Consider the following 12,258-nt stretch of genomic DNA (forward strand, 5'->3'; position numbering starts at 1 on the left):
TTCAATAGCAAATTCTTCATTTTGAGAGAGAGAGGATTTGACCACTTGAAATTCCTAAGGCAGCTTGTACTGACTTAACGACGTTGTTCACGTTGCCGGCGGCATCAATGAAGAGGTAAGTTTGTTTTCTTTTAGTTATTAAATTTTATAACATAATATGTAGTATTTAGGTGCAGTAATTAGAATACAGAATTTAAGATTTGTAGCTTAGTATTTGAAATTTAAGATTTAAAATTTAAAATTAAGAATTTAGTGTTAAAGTAAAATGTTTGTCCTTCAGTAATTGAGATTTAGGGTTCAAATTTTAAAGATAGTGTTTAAGGTTTGTGGGTTTAATTTTTAAATATAGTATTTGAAAACTAAGATTTAAAATTTAAAATTTTTAAATTAGAAGTTTGTAGTTTAGTATTTAAAATTTAAGACTTAAATTTTAGAAATAGAATTTAAGGTTCGTAGTTTATTATTTAAAATTTAAGATTTAAATCTTAAACTTTAAATTTTAAACATTAAATTTTAAAATGTAGGACTTATAAATTTAAAAGTTGAATTTTTTACTTGTTCTAAAGTACATTTATATATGTGGACTTCACCAATGCAGTGATAAGGAGATTTCGTGTGCCTTTCAATACATAATTAACACACTCCGATATGTTCATCGTTATGTGGCCAAACCGTCTATCGTCATCCTGGTGTTGAGTCCACTTATCGTACTCCATTCGGTTCGTCTAATTACACATGGCTGGATTTTCTGTCCTCATAACAATATCAAACCAATAGTCAAACTCTGCCTCAGTCTTTGCATAAGCAGCATTTACAAGTAGTAATCTCTGACCCTTGAAACTGAGGGAGAAATTAGTTTCAACATGATGAATGCAAAACGCTCAATATGCATGAGGTGGTAGCCAACCACTGTCAGGTGCCTCCAGTGCAGCCTTAATGCCATTGTGTCTGTCAAAGATCACTAGAATACCTTTTTGCGGAGTCACATGTTGACGCAAGTTGGATAAGAAAAAGCCCAAGACTCCGCATTTTTCCCTTCCACAAGTGCAAAGACAATGGGCAAGATATTCGAGTTACCGTCTTGCGCGATAGCCAGAAACAAAGTACCGCCGTACTTTCCATACAAATGAGTACCATTGATGCTGACTAATGGCTTGAAATGTCGAAATGCCGCAATGCATGGAGGAAATGTCCAGAAAAGACAATGAAAGTACACGGTAGATTCATCAACCTGATTACCGACACGCACTGGAGAAGTCTTTAACAACGCCACGGTTCCATCCATGGTGGACTGCACACCAAGGATCCAACGGGGCAACTCGGTATACGACTCTTCCCAATTTCCGTAGATCTGTGCAACTGCTTTCTGTTTTGCCATTCAAACCTTCCTGTAACTAGGTCTGAATCCGTAGGTTGCTTTAGTAGCTTCCTGCAATACCTTTAACCGCTGCATCAGATCTAACCAACAGAAAGATCCTCACACAAATGACATGATGATCAAGCTGTCGATGATCATTCGAAATCGATGTAGCCAAGCAAGTGTGAGATTCGTTGTACCTTTTAACCTCCCAAGTACTCTTTCGTTGCCAAAGTGTAATGCGAATCAACCACGTGCAACCTTTACCGAACTCCTTGCATCTCCCATGATGAGATGATCTAACTTTATCACCTTGTACTCAACTCCATGCGAATGCTATAATTCTTTACACTCAACATAGCTTCCTCCTTAGTTCGGAAAGATTTGCCAATCTGAAATTCCACAGCAGGATTTCCCTCATGTAATCCTTGACCCTAAAGGTAAGATATATGTTCGGTTGCTGGCCGACAGCTTCCAAGTTCAGCATTGTGAAATGTGGAGGATGTTGCCGTGTCCCGGAACTTCATAGCCCCTGATGTGTAGGTGGGTTCCTTGGAGTATCCTCATCACTGTCCCCCATGATGCAAGCAGGCTCTTCGTCTGAATCATCCTCTCGCATCATATTTTCAACCCGATCCAATTTACCGTCACTTAAAATACCCGGAATCATATGGAGTGACCTAGCTATTCTAACTTCAACAGATGGAGGATCAGCTAACGACAAGCATCGAGGTAGAAGCATTCCCACCGTAGTCGACTGAGGATTCGGCGCTGATGCCCCAAAATTGTCGACGCCATCTTCCAACTTGGCATACAGCTCGTGTATTCTCACTTTTGGAAAACTTCGCCGAGAATGAAACAAAACCTGCATATCTTCATCCGACCCTATCACAAATTTTTCATACTTTACACCAGTTGACACAACCGCAATCGAAATCTTGTAGAACAATTTCTTCGCCTACTTTATCCTACACAACTCCCGTCTTTTGCAATATACTCGTTTTTAGCTCTGGCAACGTATTTGTTGATCGGATAAAGCCACTCACCGATTCTCTATCAGTGAATTTAACACCGTGTCTTTTGTTTTTTTGAATTTTTTCAGAACAATGGACTAAAACTAAAAAACTCTCCTCACTATCCATTTGGAAATTTGTGAAAATGACAATCTACTACTATACCACTTGTAACATCCCAACTTTTTGAATCAAGTCATTAATCAATAATTAATTAATTAATTAAAATAGAAATAATTTAAGATTTAAATTCAAAATAAAAAAATTAGGAAATAATACATTTGAAAAACTAACACATCTAATTTAAAATTCAAATATATGAATGCACTAGTGGTAGTAAATCTCTAACCGACAATAAACAACCTTTTAAAATATAGTCATAATTAATTCTATATTTATTGAATTTGAATGATATTTAGTTACATGAAAAGATAAGAAAACTAGCTTTATCCCTTAAGTTCAGTACAAAATCAAATTCAAATTAAGCTAGGTAGATAAATCTGTCACAAGTCCATAGTAGAAAATTGCGCTATTATGAGCCAGCCTGATATACTAACAGTATTTTGGAAATATCTCAATCTGTGGTTATCCAATTGACTTTGTTTAAGATTCGTTTTAAAGTTAACTCAATTATCTATAAATTTGTATTTAATAGCTATTTTCAAATTCTAAACGTAGAAAATGTTATAGGGCTTACAAAGTGATGATTTAGATTAGAGATTTCACATAAACGTGAATTAGATTCTCCTAACATGATCTGTATATACCTAAGAATTATTTGAGTCCTTCCTTTTTCATTCTACTCCCTTTTTTCTATATAAAATATTCTAGTATTCATAAAGTCCACTCATATATTATTCAAGAAGATATTCTTTTCGAATTATGCACATTACGGAATATGAAAATTCTTTCTATCTAGTCAAGGATTCATACCTACATCAAAATATATACAAAGTCTAGTCATGGAACAAGTTTCTCTTACTAACAAATCGCGTCTATTTGCATCGGAATACATATAGGAACTTCACTTGAGGTATGGGATTTTATGCTAATTTTTATATGACCTATCTTAAATATTTTTGAATATAGATGTTAGTATTGCATGTCATGATATAATGTCTCTTTCTTACATACGCATTATACATTATAATAACAATCTTATATGCATTAAAGAATTGAGAGAATGATCCTTCGGTAAGGGAAGGTGACCCCTAAAGACAAGATAATCGAGATGATCTTTCGGTAAGGGAAGGTGATCGAATCGAGATGATCCTTCGATAAGGGAAGGTGATCGGCAAACTTTTGGGATTAGAACCTTTGGTAAGGGAAGGGGACTCCCATCAATTTTATATAATAATATATCTTTGTTTACATAACTATCTTCTTGTGTATGTCTAAATAACCTTGATTGTAAATTGAACTGAGGGAATGATTTTTCGGTAAGGGAAGGCGACCCCCAAAGACAAGATATCGATATGATCCTTCGGTAAGGGAAGGTGATCGCCAAAACGTTTAGGATAAGAACCTTCGGTAAGGGAAGGGGACTCCCACCTTTTATACCAGTTTGAGCTCAATACCTTCCATAAAAGCTATGAGAAAAAGTAATGAAAAGTGTGATCATGATTGTTTTTCTTTAATCCTTTTTTTATTTATGATTATGTTTATTATTTCATTCAAAGATTCTTATTTTATCCAAAGTTTCTTTTTGTTTGATGTATGATATTGTTTAAGATTTTTATTTTATTCAGATCTATTCTGTTTGACTTATCTATGCCAATGTTACTATTCTTCTCCTATTTATTATTTATTTTGCCTCTTTATGATCTATGAGAACATCAAACCAATGTTTATGAGTTTGCATTTTGTATGTTTTCATGCTATAGACATTTTGTATGCGTCACACATGTCATAACATAAGTAAATGAGAAGCATCTAAAAGTCACACCACTCTGACTAACAAAGACTTTAGAAAATAATAATTGAACAACATTGCATCATCACTATTTTTATTTTAAAACTCGGAGTAGCTAGGGAATTCGATGACACCATATAGATAAATTACTGAAAAATTTTTGTTTCTCATCCCTCTCTCCTTACCATCTTCGGGAACGACGCAGTACAAAGTAATACACTGCTCGATTGAGGTGAAAAGATAAGTGCACTATTAGGAGCAAGATATCAAGGACGTAGATACAAAACGTTGAGCGCTTACCCAAATTCATATTAAGGAGGAATAATAGGCGATGATTTTAGTCATAGTTACACAAATTAAGAGAATTAGAATTTTCTGTGTGTCTTGTTTTATATTTATTGAGTGATTGTAATTGTGACTATGATACTTTTTTTTATGATTATTTGGTATGAGTAAAGCTTATCGTTATTTGTGCCTTCATAGTTTAGCATGTCTATTTTTCATGTTAGTACCTCCAGATCCACTTATATTTTTCATCTAGTAACCATTCTAATAAAACTAGATATTCAATATTTTTTTCACATATAAATTATTTTATATAAAGATTTCATATTGTTTTAAAAATTTCGCAAAGTTTTGAATATCAACAACCAATATAATCCAAATAAGGCTTAACCCAGTTCAAAAGCATTACAGTGCTACACCACTGCCTCCAGCTTGGTATTTATAAGTATTTTTAACCAACTAGAAACCATTATGTGGCATTTGTGAAGAAACTGCTATAGGAGTGCCGGAATTTCTTTTTTATTCAATTTCTTCAGAAACTGCTACAAGGTGTGGCAGTTTCTCCTCACACGTGTTTCAATGTAAACTGCTGCATCCTGTAACGATTTACGTGCAATCCATAATCCACTATGCCTCTCTCACGGTTTTTATAGATTATAAAAGTTGTATTTGCGTCTACAATGTTTAAAAATTGTATTTTGATAATATTAATTTTTAAATATTTTATTTCGGTAACTTGTCCTTATATATATGTCAATTATATGTGTGACTGACTCAATCTTATCTAATTTTTATCGAATTAGTTTAAAACAAGTCAAAATTTGAAAATTAATCCAATAAAATAGTTAGATAAAATTGAAATTTAACTATCTAACTTATGTATATATCTATTTTTTATAGATCAAATTCTTTTAAAATAAAAAGAAAAGATAAAAAATACAATTTAAATGGTTATGAATTTTTTATTTTATAAATACTCTCATCTAAATGATTCTTTTTATTTTTTTATAATATTCCACTCTAATTTAAAATCGCTAGTCCTATGGACATTAATAATAGAAAAATGACATGTCTTTGTAATTCAAGGTCAAAACAATGAGAAGCCGAAGCGTTTGTGTTGCAGTGTAAGTAACCATGGCAGAATCTGCAGAGAATCCGACAAGTATTTATAAGACAGAGAAAAGAGCGAAGGAACAGACACGACACAACACAACACAACACAACATTACATAACCCCACGTTCTCATAGTCCAAGGTTTTTCCTTTCACTTCTCTCTCTCTCTCTCTCTTTGCATCTCATTATGTGTTTTATTCTTTTTTCAGCTTTTTCATAATATTAGTTTAATGTTTGTTTAACGGTCTCTTCTCATTTACCTGCAATATTTAGGGAAATAATGAAATTTTATTAATTTAAAATTTTTAATAAATTTATAATGTATTTATTAAAAATTAAAAAATTAAGAAATATTCTAAAAATATTTGTTTGCAAAATCTATAATTAAAAGAGAAAGATGAAAAGATCTCTCCTATATATTATTAAGATAAATATTTTTTTACTTTCTATTTTTATATTTTTATCGAGATTATCTCTCTAATTAACAACTCAATATAATTTTATTAAAATAATTTTAAAATTTTAATTTATTTCATAACTTAAAAATTAAACCTTTTAAACTTTTTGATACACAATTTCTATTTGATGATCTTAATTAGCATTTAAAAGACATTCTTTAATAAAATTCTTTAAAAATGTATAAGTAATTTCTATTGAGAAATTAATATACCTAATAGAGTTTATTAAGAGAATTTAAAGTAGTTCTATATATTAATTTCTTCGTGAATTCAAAAAATTTAAAATAATTTACATTTAAGTATTAATTTTAGTTATAAAGTGCATATTAATGTATTTTTTGTTCGCGTTATAGTTTAAAAATAATTAATATATAAAATAGCATCTAATTTTAAAATAGTCAAAATAATAATATTTAATTTTTTAAAATTCACCCTTTTTTATACTGTTAAAATGCACCTTAAATAGTATTTTACGTATACAAATATTTTAAGATGTTAACTATAAAAAAATTTACAAAAATATAAAATTTTGAGATTTTTAGAATTTTTTTTATGAAAATAAAAATAGTGATATATTTTAACATTATAATTTTTTGTATTTTTTAAAATTGTAAAAAGTATATAAATCGAAAAATTTGATTTTTGTACTTCAATTTTTTTATTTATTTTAACACAAATCAGACAATATAATTTTTGTATCTCTTATAAATTAAATGATCCAATTTTTATACTTTTAATAAATTAAATTGCTTAATTTTTACTTTTTTAATTAAATAATTTTATATTTAAAAATAACATCTCAAGAGTCCACATTTTAATAAAATACCATTGTGATTTCAATATAAAAAATAAAAAGTTCAAAATTTTATTACTTTTAAAGTGTATTTATTGCTCTTGTTTATTTATTACTCAATGGCAGAGAAGAAAGAGAATGATGTTAATATATGGCAGATTTGTTGGTAGCTAATAGGGCAATAGCATTGAGGCTACTGCCATAGGAATAGGACTATAGGCCTATAGGCTGAACTAAACTCTGTTTTTGCACACACGCGTTACTATCACGTGGGTCCCACTTCTCTCTATCTGACCTACAATTACAATCCTACCAATTTCCTCAAAAAAAAGTTTAGTTGAAAATATAAAAATTTCTCAATGACAAGAGTTTTTTTTTTTTTTCCATTTTTTTATTTTAATAAATAATACAAATTAATTAAAATGTTAAATTTTATATAAAAAGTTTTTCGATTAATGATTAAAATTATTTCAGTTAATTTATTTATACCAAAACATAATTCCACCAGTAACCATACATATAAAACTATTCAAATAATATATATTATACTAAAATAAAATCAGAATCACCCCAAGCTTAGATAGATTGTCCTGAGATTCTTGTTGGTTTCTTCTATTAGAGGTCAATGGGAGCCGAAGGGAAGAACCTGACGAGTGACGTGACTTCAATTTACCCCATCTTCCCATAAAGTGATAAAAACACCTAACAACAGGGTCGTATTGTATACCATTTTAGTTTTTACATGTAAAAATTAAAGTAGAGTTAGAAGAGAGGAAAAAAGGAAAGAGCAAAAAGATTAAAAGGCAGCTAATATGTTTTTTATAGGTATTATATTAAAATTATTATTAATAAAATTTTTAAAATTTTCATTTTTATAAATATTTAAAAAAAATATATTAAATATTTAATTTTTTATATTTTTTATAAAAAACTTTCTCAACGATAATCCTTTTCTTTAGAGATTTTTCAATAATAATCTTAATATTGTCCTAAAATACATATTAACTAAATTTCAAAAAACAAAAGTATATAAATTAAATTATTGCCAAAAATAGATTTTTTCAATTCTTTTTAGTTAATGTTGTCAAATGTGTTCTTTCACAATCTATGAAACACGGACACTTGGTTGAGTTTGCTATAGACACGACACTCGTCCGACACGCGTGTCTGCTGTGTCCAACTGTGTCTTAATAAATTTTTTTTTTCAAATATATTTGGACACACCTAAATACTATCACATGTCAGCGTATCCAGTCTTATTGTTAATATATATTCTTGAAATAAATTTAGATATAGTATATGTTATTATTTATTAAACCAAAAAAATATTTTAAATACTTGATATAATTAAAATAAGACATTAAAAATAATAAAAAAATTAATTTATATTTCAATATCAATAAAATATAAAAATATCATTACGATTTATTTAAAAAAATACTTTATATTTTATATGTATACATGTTCTCGTGTCTTATAAGATTTTAAAATTCGCGTGTTAGCGTGTCCCGTATTGTGTCGTGTTCCGTATCTGTGTGAGTGTCCGTGCATCATAATTCACATTAGAGATTTTAAGTGAAATAAGAAGAAGATATGTGAAAAAATACTGTAAAATAAAAAATAACATTCAACAAAATCAATTAAAAAAAATAGAAAATCTATTTTAGTGGATTATATAGTTTTGTTCATTTATAGACGACAAACACGGCCTGCAAAGTACAAACTAATGCCTGGAATATCTCACTCACTCCAATCTAGGATGCATGAGTGAAGGTAGAAACAAAATAGCCAACAAACATTTCATCAATTTCTAATTCAAATCCTTATATGCCAAACATAAAAAGCAAATGGTTTCAACCCTTTTTGGCTGCACACCTAGTGCCATGGAGTTTTTTTTAATATAAAATAAAAAATTAATTAATTCTTAAAATAAGAATTTTAAATTTTATTTCTCGAAATATTTTTTTTTTTGTAATTAAGGCAAGTTTGTCGTACTCCGACAAACTCTAAGATGAGTTCGACACATTATAAAAATCTAGTGGGACAATTTTTGTTTGTCCCTTTCTTTTACAATCTCTCTTCTAAATTTACTCTGTTCCTCCTTTTTGTCTTTTTGACGTTCGTGAAGTTTGTTGTGGACGACATTCTCAATTTCAGGTCAGTAAATAATATGTTAGTTAGAGTTACTTTTTTTAAGCTTAGTTAAAGTTACTGTTTACATGTTAGATAAAGTTACTAGTTAGAAGTCACATGTTAGTTAAAGTAACAGATTTACTGTTTACATGTTAGTTAGACTTATTGTTAACTGTTGACATGTTAGTTAGAGTAAATTGTTAGTTAGTTTAGTCAAAATAATTAGTTTAAGTTGTGAATTAGAAGGTAATTAGTAGAATAATTAATTAGGTTAAGTTAGATTAAAAAAAATTTGATTAGTAAAATTTAAGATTCAGCTAGTTATTAATTAGGGTTGTTTAGGTGTTAGTTGATGGCGTCATGTAGTTGGGTTAAATTTAAATTAGTAAGTTTATAAGCAATTATAGATTTAAATATATTTTTTAATAATTTAGTTAACGTAAAAGGACATGAGTTCAGTGTATGTGATTTCATTTTACTAGAGTGTGTTTAGATGGAGCAACAGTTATTGGGCTACGAGGATACGATGTACAGATTGGATCAGGCTGAGCACATTACTGGCAGGCTTGATCGAGTGGTACAATTTTTTCACTATTGTTTATTTTATTGTAATTAATAAACAGTGAACTTGTTATTTTATGTGTTCATCGTCCCTTTTTTTTAATTTTTTATTTCTGTTTGGTAGGCGCCTCAGATCTTGCGCACCAGGCGGAATTTGATGACATGGCCGCCGGAGCAGATTAGGCCATATCTCAGACGAGTCGGGTTTAAGTATGTGGCATATATGGTTGAGTTCAAGCACAACTGGCCACTTGCCTCGGTGTTGATAGAGAAGTGGAGGCCTTCATATGTTTCATCTACCATGCAGAGAGATGACTATCACCCTGCAGGACGTGACCTATCAGCTGGGACTCAGGATCGACGGTGATCCTGTGAGTAGATGCATAGGTGGGTGGGAGCAGCACCATTAGGGACAAACCATTGAGGAGTTATCTGAGCAGATTCTGGGTGTTGTTTCTGGTCCAGAGGACAGATAGTGATAGACAAAGTGAACTATAAAGTTCACTTGGTTTCACAACATGGTTTGCAGAGAGTTGGAGCAGGACGTCACAGAGGAGCGCAGGTTGAGGTACACGAGAGGGTACATGATGCCTTTGATAGGGGATATACTATTCCCATATGCATCTGACTCTTGGGTGCACATCAAGTGGCTCCCCCTACTAGAGGACCTTGAGACGTGTGGCCAATTATCATGGGGGCTTGGCCGTGCTGGCATGACTGTACCGCTGTATTTACCATATAAGTGGGTGCCATCAATAGAAATAAGTGGCTTGTAATGCTTAAAAGCCTCAACACACGGTGGAAACGTCCAAAAAATTTGATGAAACATGACAGCATTGGCGGAACCAGGCCAAGGCTGTGCCACTAGTTGCACCCAAGTACCTAAAGACACATTTTCAGTTAGCTTATTGTACATGTTTGAATTTTTTAACAGCGAATAACCATAATGAAATAAATCTTACCAGATAAGTTCATCTGCATAGCGAATAACCAACGAGGAAGCTCGTTGTATGACTCCTCCAATCGCCATATATTCTAGCAATGACTCTCTATTTTGCAAGTCAAACCTTTCTGTAGGATGCCTTGTAACCAAAGTGATTCTCTGCACCTCCTTGCAAAACCCTGATACTAATTGTTGGATCGACTTTGACCATCGTGAAAATGTGTTGCGCAATCACCTTCGAATCCAACCTACGATGGTCTTGCCTCATCGATGCTTGCATGCAAGTATGAGGACCAGAATATCTCCTAACCTCGCACTTTTCTTACTTTTGGCGATATGATATGAGTATGCTCCAATTACAACCGGGCTCGAACTGGATACATTGTGCATTATACCTCAACTAGTCACTCTACTATTTTGTACTCCGCAGCCCTCCTGATGCTATACTGCTTAACTGCCAACATGACTTCTTCCTTGTTCTTAAATTGTTGTCCAACCTCGAACTCGTTGCTTGGATCCTCTTCGGGGCCTCCTTGGGTAAACGACCAATCGAAAGTCATTGCATCGAGATTCAACCTCGTGAAATGATCCGGTCGGTCATATGGTCGAGAAATGGCAGGCTGTGTCAGAGCGATTTGTGTTCATACAATCTAAAAACAACTAAGTCATCAAGATAGTCACAATACAACACATTACTGTATAAAAATTACAAAACACAACAGCATCACAACAGAACAACCATGCTCAATCAATAATCAATAATCAATTAATCATTCAATAATTTCAATCTAAAGCACAATTAAGTCATCAAGTCAGTCACAATCTAAGTACAATTGAGTCACAAAACACAACAATACATCACTATATATAAAAAACACAAAACAACAGCACAATTTCAATAAAGACTAACAAGGTTAACCAGTGAACTAAATCAACTAATCCTTCAATGATTCAATCCAAAATAAAAAAATAAGGTAACAAATGTACAATACAGCATTAAAGCAGAGCTAACCATTCAATGATTCAAATTTCAATGTGCGTACTACTAGCAGAATCCCAAACAAAAATCAATTTTTTGATCAAAGAATGAAGAAGAATTGAAAATGAAAATTAAAATCAACTAAAGTCATTGCCTTCGTTCTGAGCAGTCTGAGCAAACAATACAATTCAATTACAATATCACAGCAATCCACAGCAACCCGCAGTCAAAATTATTCAACCCAGTAACAACCGCAAGGTTCACAAATTAACTAACAATAATTATTCAAAATTATCCATAATCCTAAATCACAGTAATGAAAAATCACAGTTCACAGATTAACTAACAACAATTGGTCAATTATAGTTACAAAAAAAATTAATACCTAGAACCTAGAACAGAGTAGACTGAGCTAAAGGGGGACAAGGAGCACGACCGAAGGGCTGACAAAAATGAAAAGAATTTTCAAAACCCAATCCTGGAAAGAATTTCAGGAGATCAGGAAAAGGTTTTCAAAACTCCATAAATGAAAAGAATTTTCAAAAATATCCACAGAAAAATCCCATTATTTTCTACACATGTAAAAAACTAGGACATGTTAGCAAATTCTGTAGGTTGAAAAGAAAGATTAATAATCTGAACCTTGATTCTCAGATTAAGGACCAGATTAATAATCTTTTAATCGAAAGTTCAGATGACGACTCTGATCG

The 12,258-nt window shown here is 31.5% G+C and overlaps 1 protein-coding gene across 1 annotated transcript; it reads right to left on the reverse strand.

Moving 5' to 3' along the window:
- Positions 1 to 982: 982 nt before the first annotated feature.
- On the reverse strand, positions 983 to 1,378 carry LOC112729864 (uncharacterized). Its single transcript, XM_025780006.1, has one exon. The coding sequence runs from the start codon at positions 1,376 to 1,378 to the stop codon at positions 983 to 985; it is 396 nt and encodes a 131-aa protein (XP_025635791.1).
- Between the last annotated feature and the right edge of the window lie 10,880 nt (positions 1,379 to 12,258).

The sequence above is a fragment of the Arachis hypogaea genome, chromosome 12, assembly GCF_003086295.3.
Source record: "Arachis hypogaea cultivar Tifrunner chromosome 12, arahy.Tifrunner.gnm2.J5K5, whole genome shotgun sequence".
NCBI classification, from domain to species: domain Eukaryota; kingdom Viridiplantae; phylum Streptophyta; class Magnoliopsida; order Fabales; family Fabaceae; genus Arachis; species Arachis hypogaea.

Coding starts and splice junctions, on each gene's coding strand:
- LOC112729864 (XM_025780006.1), bottom strand. CDS start 1,378: ATGGCAAAACAGAAAGCAGTTGCACAGATCTACGGAAATTGGGAAGAG.